Here is a 21,620-nt window from a genome sequence, read left to right as displayed (position 1 = left end):
ACCTGCCCTCCGGTCTGCATTAAATTTTTTCTTTATGAACATTTTCACTCCTAACAGTTGTTATTGTTAGCAGCAAATCTTAACTCTTCCTCAATCTGTCTCTGGTCTCTTTCATAATCATCCTACTCCAACGATAATAAAGCCCCTGAAGCGTTAATTCTCCCTCCATCTTCGCTACTGAATCTGTTCCAGCGGTCAAAGTTTATGTGGTAAACATATCGGTTAGTTTAACACATTTTCATGAATGGGCTTATGTGCTTGTTAGCATTTGTCAGAGTTTTTCTGACCCGTCTCGTATCCCCTAAGTTTTCTCGGACTCAGGTTAGCAGCAACATTCTTCTTCTTCTTCTTCTTCTTCTTCTTCTTCTTCTTGTCGGTTTTATGGCGGTTGGCAACAAACTTTTAGTAGCATTACCACCACTTACTGGTATGGAGTGTGGTCCGTGATGGTTTAAATATTTATCCTCATCTATATATACATATATTCTACCTTAATTCTATCTAAACATACACTCACACATTCACACTTAAAACATACATACTTGTGCACAACTTTGTATACCATGCCTTCATTCACAAACACACTTACTATAATTAAATTCTATGAAATAATTTAGTTTTTAGCAGCAACTTTAGCTGAAATGACTCTATTTATAACCTTAGAGGGGAAGGGCGGGCCAATTACAAACGAGAGATTTCATTGGATAAGCCCAGTGTCCGTCAATAAAATCAACCAATGGGTTGTCGCAGTCGATAAAAATTATATTTAATATACTTTTTTTTGTTAAATTATGACAGCATAGGGCCGCCAGATATGGACGGTAAATGCGTCAGTCTGTAGTCCAGACGGTCAGTCCTCCTCTGGACATAAGTTCAAATTGAATGCAGCTTTTTTTTTGTTGTTGTTGCTGTTCTGATCAAAGTGTCAACCCGCCACAGTGGTGGGTGCATTGCTCCAATTTACACTCCACTTCATACTTTTTATCCGCATTTGGCCAGTGGCGGGTGCTAATTTCCACCACTGGATGGGGGGACTGTGAAGATATGAATTTATGTGTGTTTTTGGTAATTTAGTTTCTGTGTCTGTGTGTCTTGCCCTTCATTGTTCGCTGACTGTGTCTCATTCTCCTGATTATTGCATGTATTTATACTCTGACTGTGTTTCCCCATCAGATCCTTGTCTTTCCTGCCGTATGTTGTGTCATTCTCTTATCTAGTGTTATATATAATAAGGTCAATGTTTTAATTATTTTGGTGTACTGAGAATTTTTTGTTCCTCTGTTGGGAGGCTTAATCAATTTATTTGTGAGGTCTGTGTGTCTCAGACCTCAAAAGGGGGACTGTTGAGGAAAAATGATTATTTTTAGTGTTTAATACAGTTAATCTTACGGCATGAGTAAAAGGTATATTGAGCATGGTCATTTTGAACAAATTTCCTAATTTTGGACAGGTTTGTGTTAATGATTTAAAAACTAAACTATTGATGGGTTAGTATTCAAAGTACAGAAGGAAAATAGAGATTAAAAAGGGAACTCTCACTGAGGCTCCTGTTGTGTTATCAGAGAGGACAGGAGGCCATAAAATTAGCATCTCAGGGCAGTATCACTTGAGTGACCATGGGAAAGAGAAGTTTGCTCGATTCACGGAAGATCAAAAATCTTCCAAAACTAACATCTGAGACGGTGTAAAACTGAATACAACATAGAATGCTAAAACCACTAACATTTAACCACTAACATTTAATTTGTAAGACATTTTTCTTAGTTACTAATAGCATGCTTTTTAATGAAAATGGTATTATCTAGTTTTAGAATTACTAATCTAATAAATGATGAATATATTTGAAAATTGTGAGGCCAGGACAAGCTCGCCTCTCCTTTTGTTAAACAAAGGGGACAAAATGGCTTTTGATCTTGGAAGCAAATTGTAAGGAGGTTCTAACTTTTAAGAGGGTCCAAGATAGCTTCCAGTTGGTCAAGCAGAGGTACGCCTTATTTGAATATATTAAAGAGGAAAAACATGCCTTGACTATAAAAGTTTGTACACAGAGGTAACAAATCAGATTGCTGCCTTATTTTGCTTTGTTGCATCAGCACTCTCCAAAGATGCGTCTTTGCCCCTTTTTCCTATCCTCTTTGTCTCAGGTAAATGAATACACAGTATGTCTCTGTTGTTCTGTTGTGGTTTTGTGTGTTGTCTTCTATTTGATTAAACACTGTAATTCTGTGACGTCAACACGCATTGTTTTTTCTCTGTGCCAACACGTGGCCGTCGCGAGAGGAACCGGGATTATAAAGGAAGAGAGAAAGCCAAACTTTTTTCCAAAATTAATTAATTCAGAGAACTCTTCCTTAACACTAGGTACCAGTGCTGCCAGTGTTTTGTGTTTCTAGCTTCATTGTTCACCTGTCCTGCATGGACTTTGTACTCCCTGTATATTGTCATTAAATCATCAAACTCAGTTGCCACCTCTACAACCACTAATCATGGCAGTGAGCTATGCATAACTAGTGTGTGCTGTGATTCAAAAGCATAAAAAAATGCCAAAAAAATAACAGTCATTTTAATTTTACCTCCCTTCTTTTCTTTTTGACAGCTGGACTTAAATATAGTGCATCAGGTCATTATCTCAATCTTTGAAAGAGGAAAGACTGTCATATTCTGTTTAGTAGAGAAAAGTTCATGTTCCCATATATACACTGCTCAAAAAATAAAGGGAACACTCAAATAACACATCCTAGATCTGAATGAATGAAATATTCTCATTGAATACTTTGTTCTGTACAAAGTTGAATGTGCTGACAACAAAATCACACAAAAATCATCAATGGAAATCAAATTTATTAACCAATGGAGGCCTGGATTTGGAGCCACACACAAAATTAAAGTGAAATTTTCCCTTTTATTTTTTGAGCAGTATATTTTATCCACATTTCCTTTGTAAGGGACTCTCCCACTTGTAAAATTTAGCTGCCAGCAAAATTTACCCAGTGAATCATACAATGTAGATTTAAACTGCATAACACTATTACTGCTGTTGCTATTTGTGTAGTTCCTCTGTTGATGAAAGTTTTTTGTGGCCTATTTAAATGCTACATAAAATATCCCATGTTCTCTATTCACCACAAATGGGAGGCTGCAGCCACAACAGTCCAACACTTCAGATAATTGAGAGCAAAGATGAGAGATAAAAAACACACCAATCTTAGCACTTTGATGAAAGCTTTAATACAAAAGAATAGGACAAATTGAGGACATTAGTGTGTGATGTAAATTTAATAGTCAGTGTATGATCTTATACCCTGCGACAGACTGGCGACCTGTCCAGGGTGTGCTTATCTCCATAACGTTAGCTGGACATAGGCAGCCCTCCTGACACCACTAAGGGACAAGGGTGTACAGAAAATGAATGGATGGGTGTATGATCTTACAGTTAGAGTAAAAAGAGTAAAACAAAATTAATCCATAAATCCTATTAGAAAATCATTAAAGATTAAAAAAAAAGAATCCCTACTTTTGTGCCTCTAACACATTTTCAAAAGATTTAAGTAAAGTTAAACTCGGGTGATATGAATCAAAGCAAACAATAAGCATTTCTGGTCTCTCTAAATGTTTTTGTAGTTTTACTAATTCAGGCCCTTTTCTGGAAAATCATTTGTCATTATGGCAGATAGCTCTAAAACTATTGCTGCCATCTAATACTGCATATATAGTTTCACTTGGTCCCCTACTTGATGAGAAGCACAGAGCCGTGTGCAGTCTTCTTGCCATGGAATCTCACCGTACATTCTAAAGGCTTGTTGAAGTCGGCTTCTTGAGGGGTGAAGGTGAGGGTTGACTTTGTTGACCATAGCCATTTATTCATCTTTTTTGACTTTGTTTTCAAAATTCCTCCGTGGCTCCAGAAGATTTTGGGAGGAGATGATGGACAGGCATGTGTAACTTTGCAGGTGGCAGTTACTTTTTTAAGGACTGCAACAGACATGATGGGAGGCTCAGGAACTCCTGTACAATCAACAATTTTCACAAAATTGCTTGTTAAATTGTTATTTAAACATGTTTTACTAACTTAAAGTAAATGGTTTAGAATTGCTGAAAAGGTCTCTAATATACTCACGGAAGACATTGAGGGTCACTGTACGTTTCGAGAAAGTGAAGCTTTGATGTTGTGGAATTTCAATTTTGAAGTAAAACGGACCAGTGTCGGTTTTTCTGACACGATTCAGCTGCCAGGTACAGTTGCCGCTTTGAAGGGTTCCTGTAATTCTGGTTCTATGGTGGAACTCGCGAGTTAGTTTCAAATTGTGGACATTTGATGCGACAACTGTATTCCCTCTCTTCCAGTATCCCCACCATGTCTTAAATATTTTTCTTGTTTTGGGGTAAACGTACTTACAGGGAATGACCACACATGAGCCTTGAAGAACAGAGATTTTTGATGGTACAGATATGCGCCAGTTCTTGCCCGAGCCTATAGATTCAGCCATCCCTGCAATAAAGCACAAAAACAAGAATATTTTCTTAGCAAGTGGACAATGATAGAATGATGATAATTCATGAATTGTCATTTTAAGATTAAACTTACCACAAACCATCAGAATTGAGAGCCACAATTTCAGATCCATCATCAGCTGACTAGAAGTATAAAAACCAACATAAAGATTAAGATAAAGATAGAAAAGTCTTTAGTGAATTCTTCTTAATCTTCAAAGTAATGATCCACTCACCTTTTAGTTTCTTTAACATATGACTGAAATTAAATCTTGTAAGATTTGAATGTTTTGAGGGCAAAGATTATGTCTCTGTCCTATTGTGTGGTGAGAGTGAGTCTTGTGCTTATAAAGCAAAAGTTTAGACCTTCAAGCCAGAAATTGTTACAGTTTGCAATCAAACTTTCCCCTCGTCATAAACTGATTATTATGTAGCTATTTTGTACTTTTTCCATGATGTTTTTGATGGAGAGAAAAATAAATGTAGCAGATGTACTAAAACTCTGCAACAATGTGGTTTTTGAATAAAATGGTTATCATGTAAAATCAGTTCAGGTATCATTATGAATCACTTCCTGAAAGTCAGCACAGTGTACCCAGCATCAGGTGTGGAGCAATTAAATATGGTAATGCTTGACCAGAGATCAAATCTTTGGACTTTTAATATTTTTCATCAGTCCTGTGAAGATTTGGGTTTTCTGTGTGTTAATTAGTCCCTATGTTGCTGTTGTCTACCCCTTGATTGTTTCCAGCTGTCCCTCATTTCCCCTAATTACCCTCTGTGTATTTATACTCACCTGTGTCTGTTTCCCTGCCAGATCCTTGTAGTGGTTTTCTTGTTTAGTCGTGTGTGTGTTTCCAGTGCTACCAGTGTCTGAGTTCCTTGTTTCATTGCTCACTTGTGCTGCCTGGACTTCTGTACCTTCATCAGTGAACCACTGCCACCTAAGCCAGACATCCCTGCCTTCCATTCTCAGCCTTCCTCCACAGCTCCTTCTCTCCTCCGTCTCCAAGACCAGTGACGCATCCAGCCCTGGTAAGAAGGCAACAAAATTTTCTCTGCCCGAATCTCCCAGTGCTCTGCCTGAATCTAACGTTCCTGAGTCAGAGCAGGTGGCTAGCCTCCCTGAGCCAGCAGCCAACATCCATGAGCCAGCAGCCAACATTCCTGTACTGTCAACCTGGCGGCACTCTAGGTCCTCCTGGTGGCTCCAGCCGGCCTCCGGACACTCTTCATGGGAGATGAGCCCTTCGTCGCCTTCAAAGGGTTCATCTCCTTTGTTGCCTTCAAAGGGCTCGTCTCCTGCGTCGCCACCCACCACAGATCTTCCCTGAAGGGTTCGCTTCCTATACTGCTGTCCACCAGACTTGTACAGCAGGGCCCGCTCTGACCGTATTGTTTATTTTGACCGAGTTTACTTTGTTTCTTTGTATTCATTTTGGACTCTGGCCCTCCACACACCCTGTTTGGGTTGTTTTTTTTTTAATCTGTTTTTTTCTCTTGGGGCATCTGGTAGCCACCCTTTGGGTGAGGAGGAAGGTAAGGCACTGTGGATTTGGTTTTCTGTGCGTTACTCCCAGTCTTGTCCTCGGCTACCCCTTGATTGATTCCAGCTGCCCCTCATTTCCCCCGATTGCCCTGTGTCTGTTTCCCTGTCGGATCCTTGTCATGTTTTTTTTCGTGTGTCGTGTTCCAGTTCTGTGTGTCTCTAGTGCTACCAGTGTTTATTTGCCTCACTGCTCACTTGTGCTGCCAGGACTATCATTAAGGCAGCTCAACCTGGGTCCCACCGCGTCTAAATCCTCACCACTAACCAACAATCCTTGACAAGTCCCATAACGTTACCCGGGGGAAACGTGTGGTCGGAAAATATTGCTGGTCAGTGAGGTGCGATTATGGCACTACTCAGATAAATGTTCAAATGCAATATGAAACGTATAATTTTACTGCTTTTCCTCATGTTAAACATGGTAAAGCTTTAGCTCATAATTATGGTGCCAAAAAGTCACATACTTTTGAACTGACTCAATTAATATAGTACTTTTATAATCATACCAATTACTTCATACACGGGCCCACTCAGTTGCCCATGGACACGTCAATATATGACAGTAGGAAGCTGAAATTGAACCCACAGCTTTCAATTTTGCAAGGAAACTACCGCACAGACAGCCACACCACTATTGTGGTTTGTTTGAAAATTCACTCTTTGGCCACTTTATAATTTCCACATTCCTAGTTCTTGGTTGGACCCAACAAGGTGTTTGTAACATCAATCAGAGCTCTTGGTCTATTTCCACACTGGTCTTTTTTCATGGTAGGCCGTTTCTTTGAAGATTCTATGCGTTTTGCATTTTAACGTGGATTTACTTCATGCAGTACTTTGTTTATAACAAATGTTTGTTTTTTTTTTTTGGTGTATAAAAGAATCCAAAGTCCAAACCTTGTCTATGTAAAAAGTTAATTTATTGATTTAAATGAGTTACAGGAATTTGCATATAGTCAAACTTAGAGTTTTGACTTCAGTCTATAATAGGACAATACTTGTCATGTGGATTTCAATAGCAGCTGGTTTGATATTAACTGATGGCTTGCTATTTTTTTTAAACCAAAGTACTGCACAGAGTGATACAATTGGTCAAAACAAAGGAATCACAAGAATGTCTTACTGTTGCAAAACACACCAACACTGGCTACATTTTTAAGCTTCTTCATTTTCCAGTAAGCCATAATCTGGAAGTGGTAAGAACGCAATTTCACCTACAAACCAGTTATGACCAGCTGCCTCTCGTAATATTTCTGACAAATGATTCAAAAGAATAATGATCTCCCCAATAGTCAAGGATCCTTCGCTGAGAGCTTCGGAAATGTCGGAAAACAGCAGGTACACTTTTCATTGTGGTTGATCTTAACAGCTGTTAAGATCAACCACAATGATCTCTAAGCAAAGTTGCTGCAGAAAATGTTGACAAGCCAGTGAAATTCTGGGAGAAAATAGTCCGATTAAAGTTAAACAACTTAAATGTCACACCACGTTTGGAGGAGGAATGTTTGTGCACAAAAGTCTGACACCATCCTGAAAGTGAATTTTGCAGGGAGGAGCATTGTGGTCCTTTTATTTTATTTTATTTTTTTTATTGGCTCTAGTGGCCTTTATTTGATAGTTAACAGGAAAGTGGGAAGACATCCAGCAATGGTCACCAGATCGGGACTCTAACCTGAGACAGCCATGTCAAGGACTGAGGCCTCCATATGTGGGTTGTGCTTAACCCCTGCGCCACCACAGCACACCCATGGTCCTTAAATATGATTAAGCCTCAAATTTATTTCACTCACAATTCTGGCAGGCTGCTTTTGAGGCAATTTCATTCAACCAATTTTTGTCTGAGAAGCAATGAGGCAGGCATCTCTCAAAAGAGTAACATCAATGTTACTTTTGTTTTGACATGGTAAGAAAAAAAAAAGAGTTTTAAAAAATGACCTACACCCTTCTCAATGAGTAGTGGGGAAAAAAATTTAAGCATTTACTGGCAATTCTTGCTATAAATTTGCTGACCTGTTTTTTCTTTTTTTTGTTTCTATTGGTACTTTTAATGATGTACACACACGATATATTTATATCTAACCCCCGTCACAAAAGTAGCAACAGAAAACAGGATATTTTAGATGCTGTTTTTCTTGTCTGTGTTCATTTGATGTTCAAGCCTGACTGTTGGGTTCATTATGTGACATACATGGAAGATTAGAAAATGAAACAAATTTGCACTCAATCTTACCAACAGTGTGTGTGCATTTGTGTGTGAGTTTTGTTTTTCTTTGTGCACAGGGGGAAGACTGTCAACCTTGAAGAAAAGCCTGCATTGATACAGTTTGGTTCATACTGGGTTTTTTTTATTTTTTTTTTTTAGCATCAGCAGAATCTTATCACCCTCCTCAATTTAGTTCAAATTGTCTCTCAAACTGTTTATGTTGTTCATTTCTGGGGAAAAAGGCTGTGACATGTTGCCATAAAAGACGCACTTCTTGGGGGAACAAAAACCTCACTAATTTCTGTTTATCAACCAGCCAGGTAAGATGACAGCTGACCAGAATCCGGACCCCACGACATCCATCCAAGGTGTGAGCTGAGCATTTGACAGCAGAGCTACGACATCTCCTTGACCTGCCATCATGGCTGAAGAAAGTGCCGAAGATTTGGGAGACGTTCTGTATTGTCCCTGCTCCAAAAAGGGACAGTCCATTGACATCTCCAACTTAAGGCCTCCAGCACTATCGTCAAATGAAGACTGTTGAGACATTGAGGCACCTCTGGCCTGTGATGAGGGACTGCCTGGATCCTTTGCAGGGTGACTTCAGCGTGGACGATGCTTATGCTCACCCGGATAAACCACACATCAGTGAGGATGATGTTTTTCTACTTCTTATACCATCCTGTCTGTGATGCAGGTAGACCAAGACCTGGGGGCCTGGATTACTGATTACCTCACTAACAGGCCGCAGTGTGTCAGGCTGCACGTCTCTCTCTCATGTTGTGGTGAGCAACAAGGGCACACCCAAGGGAACTGAATTATCACAGTTTCTTTTTACACTCTCCATCTCTGACTTTGGCTTCAGCTCTGGAACAAACAACCTACAGAAGTTGTCAGATGACGCCTGTGTTGTTGGCTGCACTACAGGTGACGGGGAGGGGGAAGACGGAGACTTGATTGAGAGCTTCACTGGATGGTGTGAGAGTAATCAACCAGCTTAATACAAGAAACTCCAAAGAGCAGAAGGCTGTTTTTAATAAGGGATGAGGAGGTTGAGATGCAAGTACTCAAGGGAGCAACTTGGCAACAACTTGCACAATTCTAAACGCCTCTACAGGATAGGTCAGAGTAGTCTGTTCTTTCTGAGGCTCAGGTCATTAATGTGTTCACTAGGCTGCTGCAGATATTCTACCAGTCTGTAATGGCCAGTGTCTTTGCTGGGGAGGTGGCATTGGGGGAAGGAAGGCCAGTTTGGCTGTGGACTATAACTGGACAGTGTGAAAGGAGTGACCAGGAAAAGGATGAGAGGGAAGTTGAAGGCCTTCATGGACAATCCCTCTGATCCATGCTGAGCTGAGGCAGCGTAGGAGCTCCTTCAGCCCTGGGCCTCAGAGCAGATCGGAGGCTCATTTGTGCCATCTGGCTCCACAACATCACATCGCCAAAATAAGAGACTATTGTTGAGTTTACATTGTTTTATCTTGTTGCCATTTCTTGGGCTGCTATGCCAACTGTAATTTCCCCTGTAGGGGACTAATAAAGTTATCTTATTTTATGTTAAGACCTCAACAATTGAAAATTACCTTATGCATAAGATAAAATTTGTATATATTTTTGCTTGAGCCTTTATCACCTCTGGTCTGTCTGCTTTTTACTGCCTTCCCTGTTTATAAGATGCAAACAACTTTCATGTTAGAGCTTTGCTGTTACATAGTTATTGATCACAAAATTAAAGCATGCCTCAGTGTGCTAGTAGTTGTTTTTTTTTTCTTCCTCTTAAACGTACAGTATCATTGGCATCAGTTTTACACAACTGTTGTGTTGTAGAAGAGAATGAGCAGATCTGCATTTTTACTGTTTTATGCAGCAACACTGAACTCGACTTCAAATTATGGACAATAAATGTTATGACTGCAAGTAGATTAGACTGTGGCACATACATGTGGGTGTGTGCTGACGAACATTTTCAGGCTGTACTTCTTTTCTCGTCTTCCTGTGGTTTTGAATAGACGCAAGAATTCTAGAGAAAGCAGAACTTCATTCGAAGATGTTCCTGACTTGCTAATATGCAAAATAAGTTCCTTGATTTAGCTGCCTCCTAATAGTGAAAGCAAAGTAAGCAGCACATGCTGTCCCAAGGTTTATCAGTCAGTTGAATTAAGGGAGATAAAGGGCTAGGTAAGATGAGCAAAAACAAAATCTTAACATCATAGAACTTATTTACTGATTGTACACTAAAAGCAACGTTTTTGTTTTTGCCAAAGAGATCCAAGCAGTTTTATTTTAATCCATTTCAAGCATCAGCATACTCACTAAACAGTGCAGAATGAAAAAAATAAAAATAAAATGCACCTTAAGTCACCGGTTATCAAAATTATAACAAGTACACAGTGTACATTTTGAAACATTAGTAGCTACGGGGCTTGAACCTTTGCAGTTGTGACTTTTCAAACATTGAAAATGAAACATTTTAAGCCAGTGGCACCTTGATTGGTTGCAAGCAGAAGATTCCTCATGTTTCATTTTGACGCAGAAGTTGGAACATTCAAAGTCTAAATGCAGAAAAAGAACAAACAGTCCAAGTGGAAAAATTAATGTTTCTTACTGAAGTTAATTACTTTTACTGTAGCAATAACTGAACATTACTTAAATAGAATCTGCAGGTTTGTATGTGACCAGAGTCTATCAGCACTTTGACTACGAAATACAAAAATACAGGAAATATAAAATTAGTTTTACTAATATTTTTTGTAAGAAAACTGACTTCTTATATAAATTTGAATGCCACCCACATCCATATAGAAGAGAATGCACACACTTATGTAGGCACATTCTTTTTCATCACTATTATTTTCCAAAACAAATTTCTTCTTCAATCAAAATGTGAACATCATGAATCAGACTAAGTTATTCTAAGAGGTATCATTACTTTTTTTGTATCCTTCTTCTCCTGAGACCAGGTTTGTGACCAATTTATGATTTAGTCTTAACTTTTAATCAAGTGACTATGCCAGCAAAACCAGTAATCATAAATCCAAGTATAAATATATGAATAGATAAATTGTTGTAAGGCCTTTATGATGGCCTTTTACATTTTGATGTTTCCTACAAATGCAGGCACAGGACCTTCTGCCAGCAGTGACATATTAAGTATTACTTGGCTGAATTATGTCCAAGTCATGTCAAGTAATGTTTTTAGTGAGTTGCTCCTGAGGATAGATGAATGTACACCAAATGATAATTTTTGAGGCCTTTGTTACTTTAATACTCAGAAAGACGTTGGCTGTCCAAGCTGCATCTGCGCTTAAAACAAAAGAAAATTAAATTTTCATTAAACTGTTTGAATTTATAAAAACTGATCCACTTTCTGCATGTGGTGCTTCTGTCCACATGAGACTGAGATAAAACGGGGATGGTAGCTGCATCTGAACCAAAACAATATATGCATATTTTTTCTCGAAGCTAAATTTTACTCTAACCTGATCAGCTACAGTACAATCTACTATAAATCAACAATTTAAGAAGGAGCTGAAGGATGTTGGACAGGTTTTGCTTCATGAGTTTATAAAATGTAGCACAGTTTTAATGAAATCCTTGGCTGTTTGTGTAATAGAAAATAAGGAAGGCGGCAAGGTGAAGCATGTCAGATCAGAGCATAACTCTTATCTCCCTGTAATTTTGATGGTTCATTGGTATTTTTGTCACCAGATAACATCACAAACTGATAGCTAGTCGCAGTCCTGTTTAAATTGGAGCAGTTACTGAATTACTGGCAGCAGACCTGTTCTGTAAAGTACTGTAGACATTATTATGTGTTTCAGAAAATAATGCTGCTTCACAGTATGCATTTTAAATCACAACTACAATCCTAAAACTTTAGTTTGTTTATTCAAAAATACAGTTCACAGTTATATGTACACACATAGGGGTGTGTGTGTGTGTGTGTGTGTGTGTGTGTGTGTGTGTGTGTGTGTGTGTGTGTGTGTGTGTGTTCAGATAAGACTTTTTTGTCAGATTGAAAGAAGCACCTTTTGAAAATAATATTTATTAAACTTTCTGTTAAGCGAACATTTCTGTATTATAATTTTTTTTATTGGTCTAGTATAACATTCTAATCTCAAATGTCGTGTTTTCATGAACTGTAAGCAGATGGTCATTATAAATTAAAAGGAATAATGTAAAAAAATATATACCATTGATTTGCCTTGTATATATTTATTAATACTTTATTTATTCTTCTTCTGTAGCTCTATTACAAAATCTCAAACTGTCACAATTTGCTTAAATTTTCAAAACTGATCTTTTAATAAGCATTGTTTAAAATATAATTTTTAACATGTTGACTGGCAATAGTTTGCATCAGGTTAAAATGTCTTTTATAAATATAACTACATGTACACAATGCCATACACTGGACAGTGAAATTAGCATTTTTATTGCCAAGTTTCTGTTCGTTTTAGTTACAGAGAGACAGCAGAGGGTCTGAAGGTGGCAGACTTTAGTTCTTGATTCTTGAAAATCCTCATTGAAAACTCAGATAATTCATTACAATCTACACAGCACACCATGTTGTCAGCTCATTTCATATTTGTGAGATTCTGGATTTTTTAATTATAATTATTGAAGCTTTGTCAAGTGAGAGTGGAAAGGTTCATCTCTTAGCTGAACTGCATTGGTCACATTGCTGAATAAAGTTCCCTTTTCATTAAACTTTGGAGTTTCCATGCATGTGTTGCAAACCAGTGCATCCTTCTCAATCTAGTTGACACACTTTTAATCCTTCTTATGGCACATATGCATTTGAAAGCTAAATACAATCCTTCAGGATGAAAGCAGATGTTTTTTTCTAAGTCGTATAGTCCACATTTCCATAAATATTGTCTACGGCTCCCACTTGTTGGTCCATCTGATTTGCACATGTCTAAAAAGAAAGGAGAAAATTAGATCAAATTTAATTTTGGATAACTACTGGACATGCTTTGAAGTATAGTAAGGATTTTAAAATCAATTATCATTATAGATACAATATACCTCCATATTCATGTAAACAGGTTCATCAATGGCTTTTGCATCTGGAGCCAATGTATTCGATGTTTTACGCAACGGTTCACTAGAAAAGGAGAAAATGGAGTTTCAATTTGAGTTAAATTATTGGATAAATAATTGTTTGAAGCTACTAAGCTAAGAAGACAAAATGTATAAATAACAATCACAAACATTCTCAAAGATTTTTTTTTTCTGTAGTTCTCAAATTGTGATTTTATTTAATAAAAAATAACCCTCCTAGCACACTATCAATTCCACCTACTGATGGCTCAAAAAGCAAAGTGAAGGATTTATAATGGCCTAGTCAAAGTTTGAGCCTAATTTCAATGGAGATGTTATAGTAAGGCCTTACACAGGTCATTCATGCTACATCTAGTAGCATGATAACAGACTCATGATCAGCTGCTCCCACAAATAAGCCAACAGGCGGATTAAAGGGCCGTTCATGATTTAGCTCCCACTACTTTTTGAAAGCATTTACTTATTTAAACGTCAATAACGTCACAGAACCTCACTCAGGAAAAATAATGAACAAGCTCTTTATTAAATTCTAGCATTTTGAAATAACTTTTTATGTTTATTGACGTTCTTTAAGGCTAAATTTAAGAAAGTAAAGCTGACACAGCCGAAGCTGAAGAAATCTATAAGAATAGTATAATGTAAGAAGATTATCTTGAGATTAAAAAATAAAAAAAAAAAATAAGCAGAACCTTTTGCGTGGGGTTGACAATGTCCGTTTGAAGTTTGCATAATATCCAGATTCCTGACGTTTCATCATGTGTGACCTGGAATATTGAAGATAATCACCGAGTAGTGATACTCATGATACTCTATTACCAGCTGGGACATAGTACACATTATATATATATACATATATATGTAAATGTTTATCACTTAATGGTATCATTAAATGTAGCATCAGATAAAAATGATTCATACCTCCTGTGCATTTTGTAAGCGACTATCCCAGCTGCAGCAATGATGAGAAGTCCGAGAAGTGGCAAAAAGATGGCCAGATACAGCTGTCTGCCATCGTCAGGCACAACAGGCACTGTGAACAACAGTCACTTTCATTAAAGAAGTCATATTGAAGATTTTAACATGTCCTTTACTAACTGAATAAATGAATAATACATAATAATATATGAATAAATAACTGAATAAATCAATAAATAATGAATAAATAGCAAAAATTACTTGTTGTAGGCGCAACTGGGGTATCATTTGTGTGACTTAGGGAACCTGTAAAAAAAGAAAAAGAAAACATGTTTTTGAAGACATTTGGAGAAGTACTGATTTGTGTGACTGCAAACTAGAACGACTCAAATTAATCCAAATCGTGACTGTGACACAAGAAACTTTAAAGGTTTAAACCGGTGAAATAAAAATCATACTAACTTAAATTCTGACCGTCCACATTTATGTACACCTTGTACTTTTTGAAACTGTAGCTGTCATTCCATCCAGAAACCCGCAGGTAGATTGGTGGTTCACCTTCCGCAATATTGAAGATTTGTAGAGAGCAGTTTCTTTCGCTGGCTTCTCCAATTAGCGTAGTCCTATACTTGAAGCGTGGATCTATGCACGAGGAGTCAGAATGATAAACGAATGCATTCTTGTCATTGTCCTTCACGCTGCACTTGCTTGTCCCTTCTGTTTTCCAGTAAACTTTAGCGTTTGTATTTTGTCCTGGAGCAGTTTCAAACGTGCAGGATATGATTACATTTGAGCCTTTTGTTGCATTTATGATCCGAGTCACATTTATCTTCCAGTGAGGGTGATCTGTGTTTTAAAAACAAATGAAAAAATGTTTGTCAGGCAATCAACCTTTTGTATACACAAACATACTGTACGTACATATATACACGAACCGTTAGCTTTTGCGATGTCTTGTGACAGCAGTATCCATATTAGGCTGAGATAAAACAGAATATGCATCTGCATCTGATGAAAGAATGCATATATTTTGGTCAAAATAGGAGCAAATATTTTCAAACATCCATTTTACAACAGAATCTAATTATAAAAGATCAATTGAATCAACTGTATCAATTGTACAGTAGATAAAGTACTCACAGTGGAAACGGCCCAGATGCTGTTGGGAAGGTAGTTTCTCTGGGTCTGTGTGACTTACTAAGCATTGATGTGACAACTCTAGTGTGGGTTTCCTGTTGCACAGTTAGGTAATAGGTGAAAAAAGGAAGGCGACTAGAACTGAAAAAGGACACTGCAGCGTCACCACCTAAACTGCAGGAGAACTTTTATTTATGCACTGTGACAAAAATAACATTGCTTTTAACTTGAATAAAAGCTCCCGCTGCACCTCTGACCGCTCAGTTTGAAGTTTTACCGGTGCATCTCCAATAATGACAATTTCTTTGAAAAGTTTTATATTCTGGTAATCCAGTAATCCAGCAGTAGTGGAGGAGGAGATTAACCTGTGACTCTGCTGAAGTGTTCACGACCCCCATTGCTTTAATAGCAGCCTCGGTTTGCCTCGTAGAAGCACAGAGATACCACAAAGATTAAAAAAACGGAATTGATGCTTTTAGTATGTTTGGGCACGCGCCAAGTCTTATCTGAAAGTGAAGGCTTCTGTGCTGCTACGGCCAGTAGACGGGCTTGATCCAAACCTTATAAAGAAACGATGGAGAATTGTGCAGGAGAAAGATGAGAGACTGAAGACCCAGCAACTCAAACCGAGGCTGCTATTAAACGACAGCGTCTGTGCATCTGTCGTTTCTAGGATTTTGTTATATCATAACATATAAACAGATTTAATTACGTAGCCTTCTTAATGTCACGCCCATATGAGAAAGTGTCCAGTTGTGGGCTCCTTTAACTGCTCTCTGACTGATTTGGGTGTCTTTTTTAACTCTCTGGACTGAGCCTCAATAACTCACCAAACTCTGTGGTATTTTTCCACTGCATGTGTTGCAAGACGCAAACTTCACATCACTCTCACAGGCAGTGCAAAAGATCCACACGAGTCACTACAGACATGTCTGCTCAGGATTTAGAGCCTAATCTTTTCTGTACCTCGCCCTCCTATGCAATTGATGAGATACAAAAATTTAAGGAATTTTAGTCAAAAAATATGCCGTTCCCTCTGGAAAATGTAGAACAGAATTTTGGATATATTTTCAGTTTCTCAGCAGTGCATCTGAGATGAAAAACTTGGTGTTCTCAATGTTTATTTACTTGTTTATTTCACATAAATAGCTACAGAAAACAATTAATCTAGTATCACTTCAGGCAACACTTTTGATTCTGGTCGGTACAATTTTTTCTTTAACTTGGCTGGCTTCTAATAATCCAAATTAATCCTGGGTCAGACAAAATCCCTTATTCCACTCCGACAGTTTACAACATTTTAGGGCAGTGGTCTCAAACTCCAGCTGGTGTCTTGTAGCTTTACTGCGTGCTAGTGAGGCAGTCGCACCATTTAATTCAAATGTGTAGAACAAGGGACACAGGTAAAATCTGCAGGGCTCTGGCTCTCGAGGAACTCAGTTTGGGAACACTGTTTCAGAGCCGAGCAGACACAAAACAAACAAGTTTGTTTCCATTAAACACAATATTTACAGACACAAGACAACCATTAAATGGATACGATGGATATTAGGAGATGATATAATACACAAAGAGCAGCATAAGGATTTTTTGATTGTGTGAATATAATCTATAATACACACTTTTTAACTGTAAGTGTAAAAATCAACATAATTAATAGGAAAAAAAAGGCTTTCAAACATCCATCTATGTGTAGTTAATCTATATATTGTTACAACTACTGATAAAGATCCTGAAATGAATATGCTCTTCAGTAATGTTATTTCTGTTTTTAATGTATGTATGTGTGCATGTGTGTGAATAAATTATTATCAGGTTCATAAATATCTCTTGTACCTGCTCAGCACTGCTGTAGTATTAATCGTTTTTTTAAACTACTTTATTTTTATTACTTTTTATTGCCTAAAAGTTCATTTCTGGTTATTTATTTATTCGTCTCTCATACTCATAAAACAAATTTTCAAACTATGTCACACAGGAGCAAATATGATATGATAAGGTAAAATAATAATTAAAAAAACACTATATAAGATACATTTTTAACACATTTAACTGACAGTAGTTTACATCTGGTAATAATATCTTTTATAATGATATGTTCACGTACACAACACAAAATACTGGGCAGTAAAATGAGCGTTTCTCATTCCTGTTTAAAAACAAGCATTACTAAACCTTCTGTTTGTCTTTGGTTAATGTCCGACTGAGACACAGCAGAGAGGCTGAAGGTGGCAGACTTTAGTTCTCAATGCTTGAAAGTTTGCTACATTCACAACACATAATGTTGTCAGGTGATTTTATATTTGTGAGATGCTGAACTTTCTGCTTTTAAATCTTGCTCAAGTGAAGGTGGATAAGTTCATCTGATAGCCAAAGTTCATTGCTCACACTGCTGACGTTATGACCCGTCTGGAGGTGGCCGGGTCACAACCTGAAGGATCCATCCTCTTCAGATCTCAAGCAGCCAACAGAGACAAAGTTCAACATTATATAATGTTATTTATTTTAAAAATATGTATTTTTGAATGAGATTTTACAACAAGTGGAGTATATGGCTTCAGAGTGAGCTGTAGTGCCGAAAACAATAAATGAAAGGAAGCTAAAATGTACCTATTTAAAAGTAAATAAACAAAATGACAAAAACTTACCTCCCTAATTCAGAAAAACGTGAGAAACTAAGCAAACATAAACGGCAGCTCACTCCTACAAACTCCAAGAACATTAACAAAGAGTTTTTCACAAACAGTGTGGCCGGTTGAGATGAGCTGAGGATGGATGGCAGGAAGTCCGCGTCGGCAGTTTTCGCCTCTGGCTGGCCACCAATTGGACGTCTCCACGGTCTTCTGGAAGCCAATCAGGGACGGGCACCTGCACACTCATGTTTGCCTAATTAATATTACGACGCCAGTCGCAACAGCTGAATAAAGTTCCCTTTTCATTAAACTTTGGAGTTTCCAATGCATGTGTTGCAAACCAGGGCATCCTTCTCAGTCTAGTTGACACACTTTTTTGCTTCTGACTGCACATATGCATTTGAACACCTAAGGCGACGCAGGAAAATACAATCCTTTAGGATGAAAGCTTTGAGACAGATGTTTTTTTTCTAAGTTGAATAGTCCACATTTCCATAAATATTGTCTATGGTTTCCACTTGTTTGTCCATTTGATTTGTTAATGTCTAAAAAGAAAGGAGAAAAATTAGATCAAAGTTGGAGTTGATTTTAAATAATTACTGGACATGCCTTGAAGTATGCTAAGAATTTCATATATTGCAATAAATACCAGAAAATTCATGTAAACAGGTTCATCAATGACTTTTGGATCCGGAGACATCTGGTTTGATGCCTTACAAAAAGATTCACTAGAAAAAAAGAGGAAATAGGGAGTTTCAATTTTAGTTAAATTATAGGGTAAATAATAGTGTTTGCATGTACTAAGCTAAAAAGACAAAAATTTTATAAATAGTAATCACAAACATTCACAAAGCTTTCTTTATTACACATTAATGCTTTAGATACAAAATGCAGTTTTCGATTGATGATTATGTTTATCAAGGAAAACCATCAAATCCACCTCTTACTGGCTCAAAAAACAAAACAAAGGACTGTTAGTGGTCTAGTCAAAACCTGGGCTTAATTTCAATTAGGATGTTATAGTACAACCTCATACAAGTCATTCATGATCAAAAACCTTCCAGCGTACCTGGACTATAACACTTCTGAAAAGATCAGTGGGCCAAAATGCCTACATATGGATGTAAAAGACTCATTGCCAGTTATTGGAAACATGCAAGTACTTAGACGTGAATAATGCCAAGAATTTATCTTGAGAAAAAAGCAGAACCTTTTGGGTGGGGTTGATGATGTCTGTCTGAAGTTTGCGTAATATCCAGATTCCTGCCGTTTGAACATGTGTGACCTGGAATATTGAAGATAAGCATTGAAGACCTGTTATTTGTAACTGATGCAAAAAAAACAACAACACATATTTGATTAGATGATTAGATAAAGTATTTATCTGTCATAGAGATGCAGATACTTATATCTAAAACTTGAATCAGGTATTTAAATACACTGTAATACAACACACAAGCTTTTTTCTCAGTGTCTGATTGTAATGAGAAAAACTTTTCTGTCGTTTGTCTGTTAGAAATTCCTAAATAATGTTTATTTACTAAATTCTGCAGAATGAACATGGGGAATTCTTTATTGCTTTTTTCAAATTCAGGAGTTTACATCTTTTTCATCTTCAGTAGAACTGCTGGACCAAACATGGTTGATATTCTTCCACCAGCTTTTTACTTTATTCCCAAAAGGATAATGACCATACCATATATCAATATCTCTTACCTTATATACCTATATATCCACTTCCAAATGTATTTTATCTACTTGTAACATCAAACAAAAGTGATTCATACCTCTTGTGCATTTTGTAAGCGACTATCCCAGCTGCAGCAATGATGAGAAGTCCGAGAAGTGGCAAAAAGATGGCCAGGTACAGCTTGATGTTCACATTGTCATGCACATCAGACTTGGCGCTCGCTGTGAACAATGGTCATTTTGATTAAAGAAGCCATATTGGAGATTTTAACATATTTGTTTCTGAGGAACAGACTGAATAAATAACATGAAGTAAGTAAAAAATTACTTGTTGTAAACTCAAATGAGGGATCCTCTGTGTGACTCAAGGAACCTGTTTAAAAAAAAAGAAATAAAAAATCTGTTTCCAAACATGGTCTGTATGACTGCAAGCTATTGTTGCCTAATGGAATCAAAATTTTGACTATAATACAAAAACTTTAAATGTTTGAACAAGCATAAAATAGCTGGTAAAATTGAAAATATACTAACTTAATTTTTTTTCATCCACGTAAAATTTGACAGCCTGTTCTTTGAAACTGTAGCTGTCTTTCGATCCGGAAACCCGCAGGTAGATTGGTGGTTCACCTTCCGTAATATTGAGGATTTGTAGAGAGCAGTTTCCTTCGCTGGCTTCTCTAATTAGCTTAGTCCTATTCCGGAAGCGTGGATCTATGCACGAGGAGTTAGAATGAAAAGCAAATGCCAGCTTGTCTTTGTCCTTTGTGCTGCAGCTGCTGTTGCCGTTTGTTTTCCAGTAAACTTTAGCGTTTGTATTTTGTCCTGGAGGAGTTTCAAATGTGCAGGATATGATTACATTTGAGCCTTTTGTTGCATTTATGGTCTGAGTCACGTTTATCTTCCAGTGAGGGTGATCTGTGTTTTAAAAACAAATGAAAAAAATGTTTGTCAGAGATAGATAGATAGATAGATAGATAGATAGATAGATAGATAGATAGACAGACAGACAGACAGACAGACAGACAGACAGACAGACAGACAGACAGACAGACAGACAGACAGACAGACAGACAGACAGACAGACAGACAGACAGACAGACAGACAGACAGACAGACAGACAGACAGACAGACAGACAGACAGATAGATAGATAGATAGATAGATAGATAGATAGATAGATAGATAGATAGATAGATAGATAGATAGATAGATAGATAGATAGATGTCAAACCTTTAGCTTGTGATCGCAGTGTCCACATTAAAGTGAGATACAACAGAACTGGGAGCTGCATCTGATGAAAGAATGTATATATTTTTGGTTAAAACAGGAACAAACCTTTAAAAATCTGTTCCAGCACCAATCTAGCAATAAGAGTCAATTAAAGCTGTATTTTTAGTACAAAAAATACAGTTCACTTATGTACTCACTTTGAAAAGGACCCAGACAATGTTGGGCTGGCTGGTTGGTCTTTGACTATGATGTCTAAGTACTAATGTGAAAACTTGTTGCACAGCTGGGCAATATGTGAAAAGGGAAGGCAGATGTGACTGAAAAACGACTCTGCAGCGTCTCCACCAAAACTGAAGAAGAACTTTTACCCATTTATGGTGCCAAAAATAACCTTGCTTTTAGCTTCAGTTGGCATTGAAATAAATTAGGTCGAATTAGTTTGAGGTTTTACAGCTTCAGGTGTATATCAGACATAACCACACGAGTCCCTCTGTTTGCAATGAATTTATATGTGTGTTTCACTTTTGAATTGAATTACTGAAAGAAATTCATGTTTCTAGTTCATTGAGTTTCACAGTAACATTTTATTTGATGGGGTGTGCATAAGACTGACATTTATTTACCCATTATAGTGACATTATTTGGCACTTTTAATGGACTTTCAATGCAACTTTTAAAGCCACTTTGCATTAAAAGTGTCATTATGTA

The 21,620-nt window shown here is 37.3% G+C and overlaps 3 protein-coding genes across 4 annotated transcripts; all 3 read right to left on the bottom strand.

Annotated features, from left to right (window-relative positions):
• Positions 1-3,727: 3,727 nt before the first annotated feature.
• LOC106928431 (sialic acid-binding Ig-like lectin 14) lies at positions 3,728-4,628 on the bottom strand. Its single transcript, XM_088014090.1, has 3 exons — positions 4,586-4,628; positions 4,118-4,489; positions 3,728-4,005 (listed from the first exon to the last, which is right to left on the bottom strand). The coding sequence occupies exons 1-3, from the start codon at positions 4,626-4,628 to the stop codon at positions 3,728-3,730; spliced, it is 693 nt and encodes a 230-aa protein (XP_087870216.1).
• Positions 4,629-12,439: 7,811 nt separating this feature from the next.
• On the bottom strand, positions 12,440-16,314 carry LOC106928429 (uncharacterized). 2 transcript variants are annotated; one of them, XM_015004694.2, is made up of 8 exons: positions 15,363-16,314; positions 15,158-15,230; positions 14,781-15,068; positions 14,484-14,528; positions 14,226-14,337; positions 13,997-14,071; positions 13,272-13,350; positions 12,440-13,161 (listed from the first exon to the last, which is right to left on the bottom strand). In XM_015004694.2, the coding sequence occupies exons 2-8, from the start codon at positions 15,228-15,230 to the stop codon at positions 13,087-13,089; spliced, it is 747 nt and encodes a 248-aa protein (XP_014860180.2). In that variant the 5' UTR covers positions 15,363-16,314; the 3' UTR covers positions 12,440-13,086. The 2 variants fall into 2 exon arrangements, with proteins under 2 accessions (XP_014860180.2, XP_014860179.2); XM_015004693.2 differs by having other exon boundaries at positions 14,685-15,068; positions 15,363-16,307.
• A 1,524-nt stretch (positions 16,315-17,838) lies between these two features.
• LOC148155057 (uncharacterized) lies at positions 17,839-21,194 on the bottom strand. The gene is made up of 8 exons (XM_088014093.1): positions 21,110-21,194; positions 20,913-20,973; positions 20,213-20,596; positions 20,010-20,054; positions 19,780-19,903; positions 19,203-19,277; positions 18,642-18,720; positions 17,839-18,537 (listed from the first exon to the last, which is right to left on the bottom strand). The coding sequence occupies exons 2-8, from the start codon at positions 20,971-20,973 to the stop codon at positions 18,463-18,465; spliced, it is 843 nt and encodes a 280-aa protein (XP_087870219.1). The 5' UTR covers positions 21,110-21,194; the 3' UTR covers positions 17,839-18,462.
• Between the last annotated feature and the right edge of the window lie 426 nt (positions 21,195-21,620).

This window comes from Poecilia mexicana, unplaced genomic scaffold (assembly GCF_051168715.1).
Source record: "Poecilia mexicana isolate PSO_F unplaced genomic scaffold, ASM5116871v1 scaffold_16, whole genome shotgun sequence".
Lineage (NCBI taxonomy): Eukaryota > Metazoa > Chordata > Actinopteri > Cyprinodontiformes > Poeciliidae > Poecilia > Poecilia mexicana.
This window is presented reverse-complemented; position numbering and strand designations above follow the sequence as displayed.

Excerpts from the sequence above, each read along its gene's own strand:
- LOC106928431 (XM_088014090.1), bottom strand. The coding sequence starts at position 4,628 with ATGATGGATCTGAAATTGTGGCTCTCAATTCTGATGGTTTGTG. Across the intron at positions 4,490-4,585 it reads CTCAATTCTGATGGTTTGTG|GGATGGCTGAATCTATAGGC; the intron begins GTAAGTTTAATC and ends GCTTTATTGCAG. Across the intron at positions 4,006-4,117 it reads AGTGACCCTCAATGTCTTCC|GAGTTCCTGAGCCTCCCATC; the intron begins GTGAGTATATTA and ends TTGATTGTACAG.
- LOC106928429 (XM_015004693.2), bottom strand. The coding sequence starts at position 15,230 with ATGCAGATGCATATTCTGTTTTATCTCAGCCTAATATGGATACTGCTG. Across the intron at positions 14,072-14,225 it reads GCTTACAAAATGCACAGGAG|GTCACACATGATGAAACGTC; the intron begins GTATGAATCATT and ends TCAATATTCCAG. Across the intron at positions 13,162-13,271 it reads CTGTTTACATGAATATGGAG|ACATGTGCAAATCAGATGGA; the intron begins GTATATTGTATC and ends CTTTCTTTTTAG.
- LOC148155057 (XM_088014093.1), bottom strand. The coding sequence starts at position 20,973 with ATGCAGCTCCCAGTTCTGTTGTATCTCACTTTAATGTGGACACTGCGA. Across the intron at positions 19,904-20,009 it reads CTCATTTGAGTTTACAACAA|CGAGCGCCAAGTCTGATGTG; the intron begins GTAATTTTTTAC and ends CATTGTTCACAG. Across the intron at positions 19,278-19,779 it reads GCTTACAAAATGCACAAGAG|GTCACACATGTTCAAACGGC; the intron begins GTATGAATCACT and ends TCAATATTCCAG.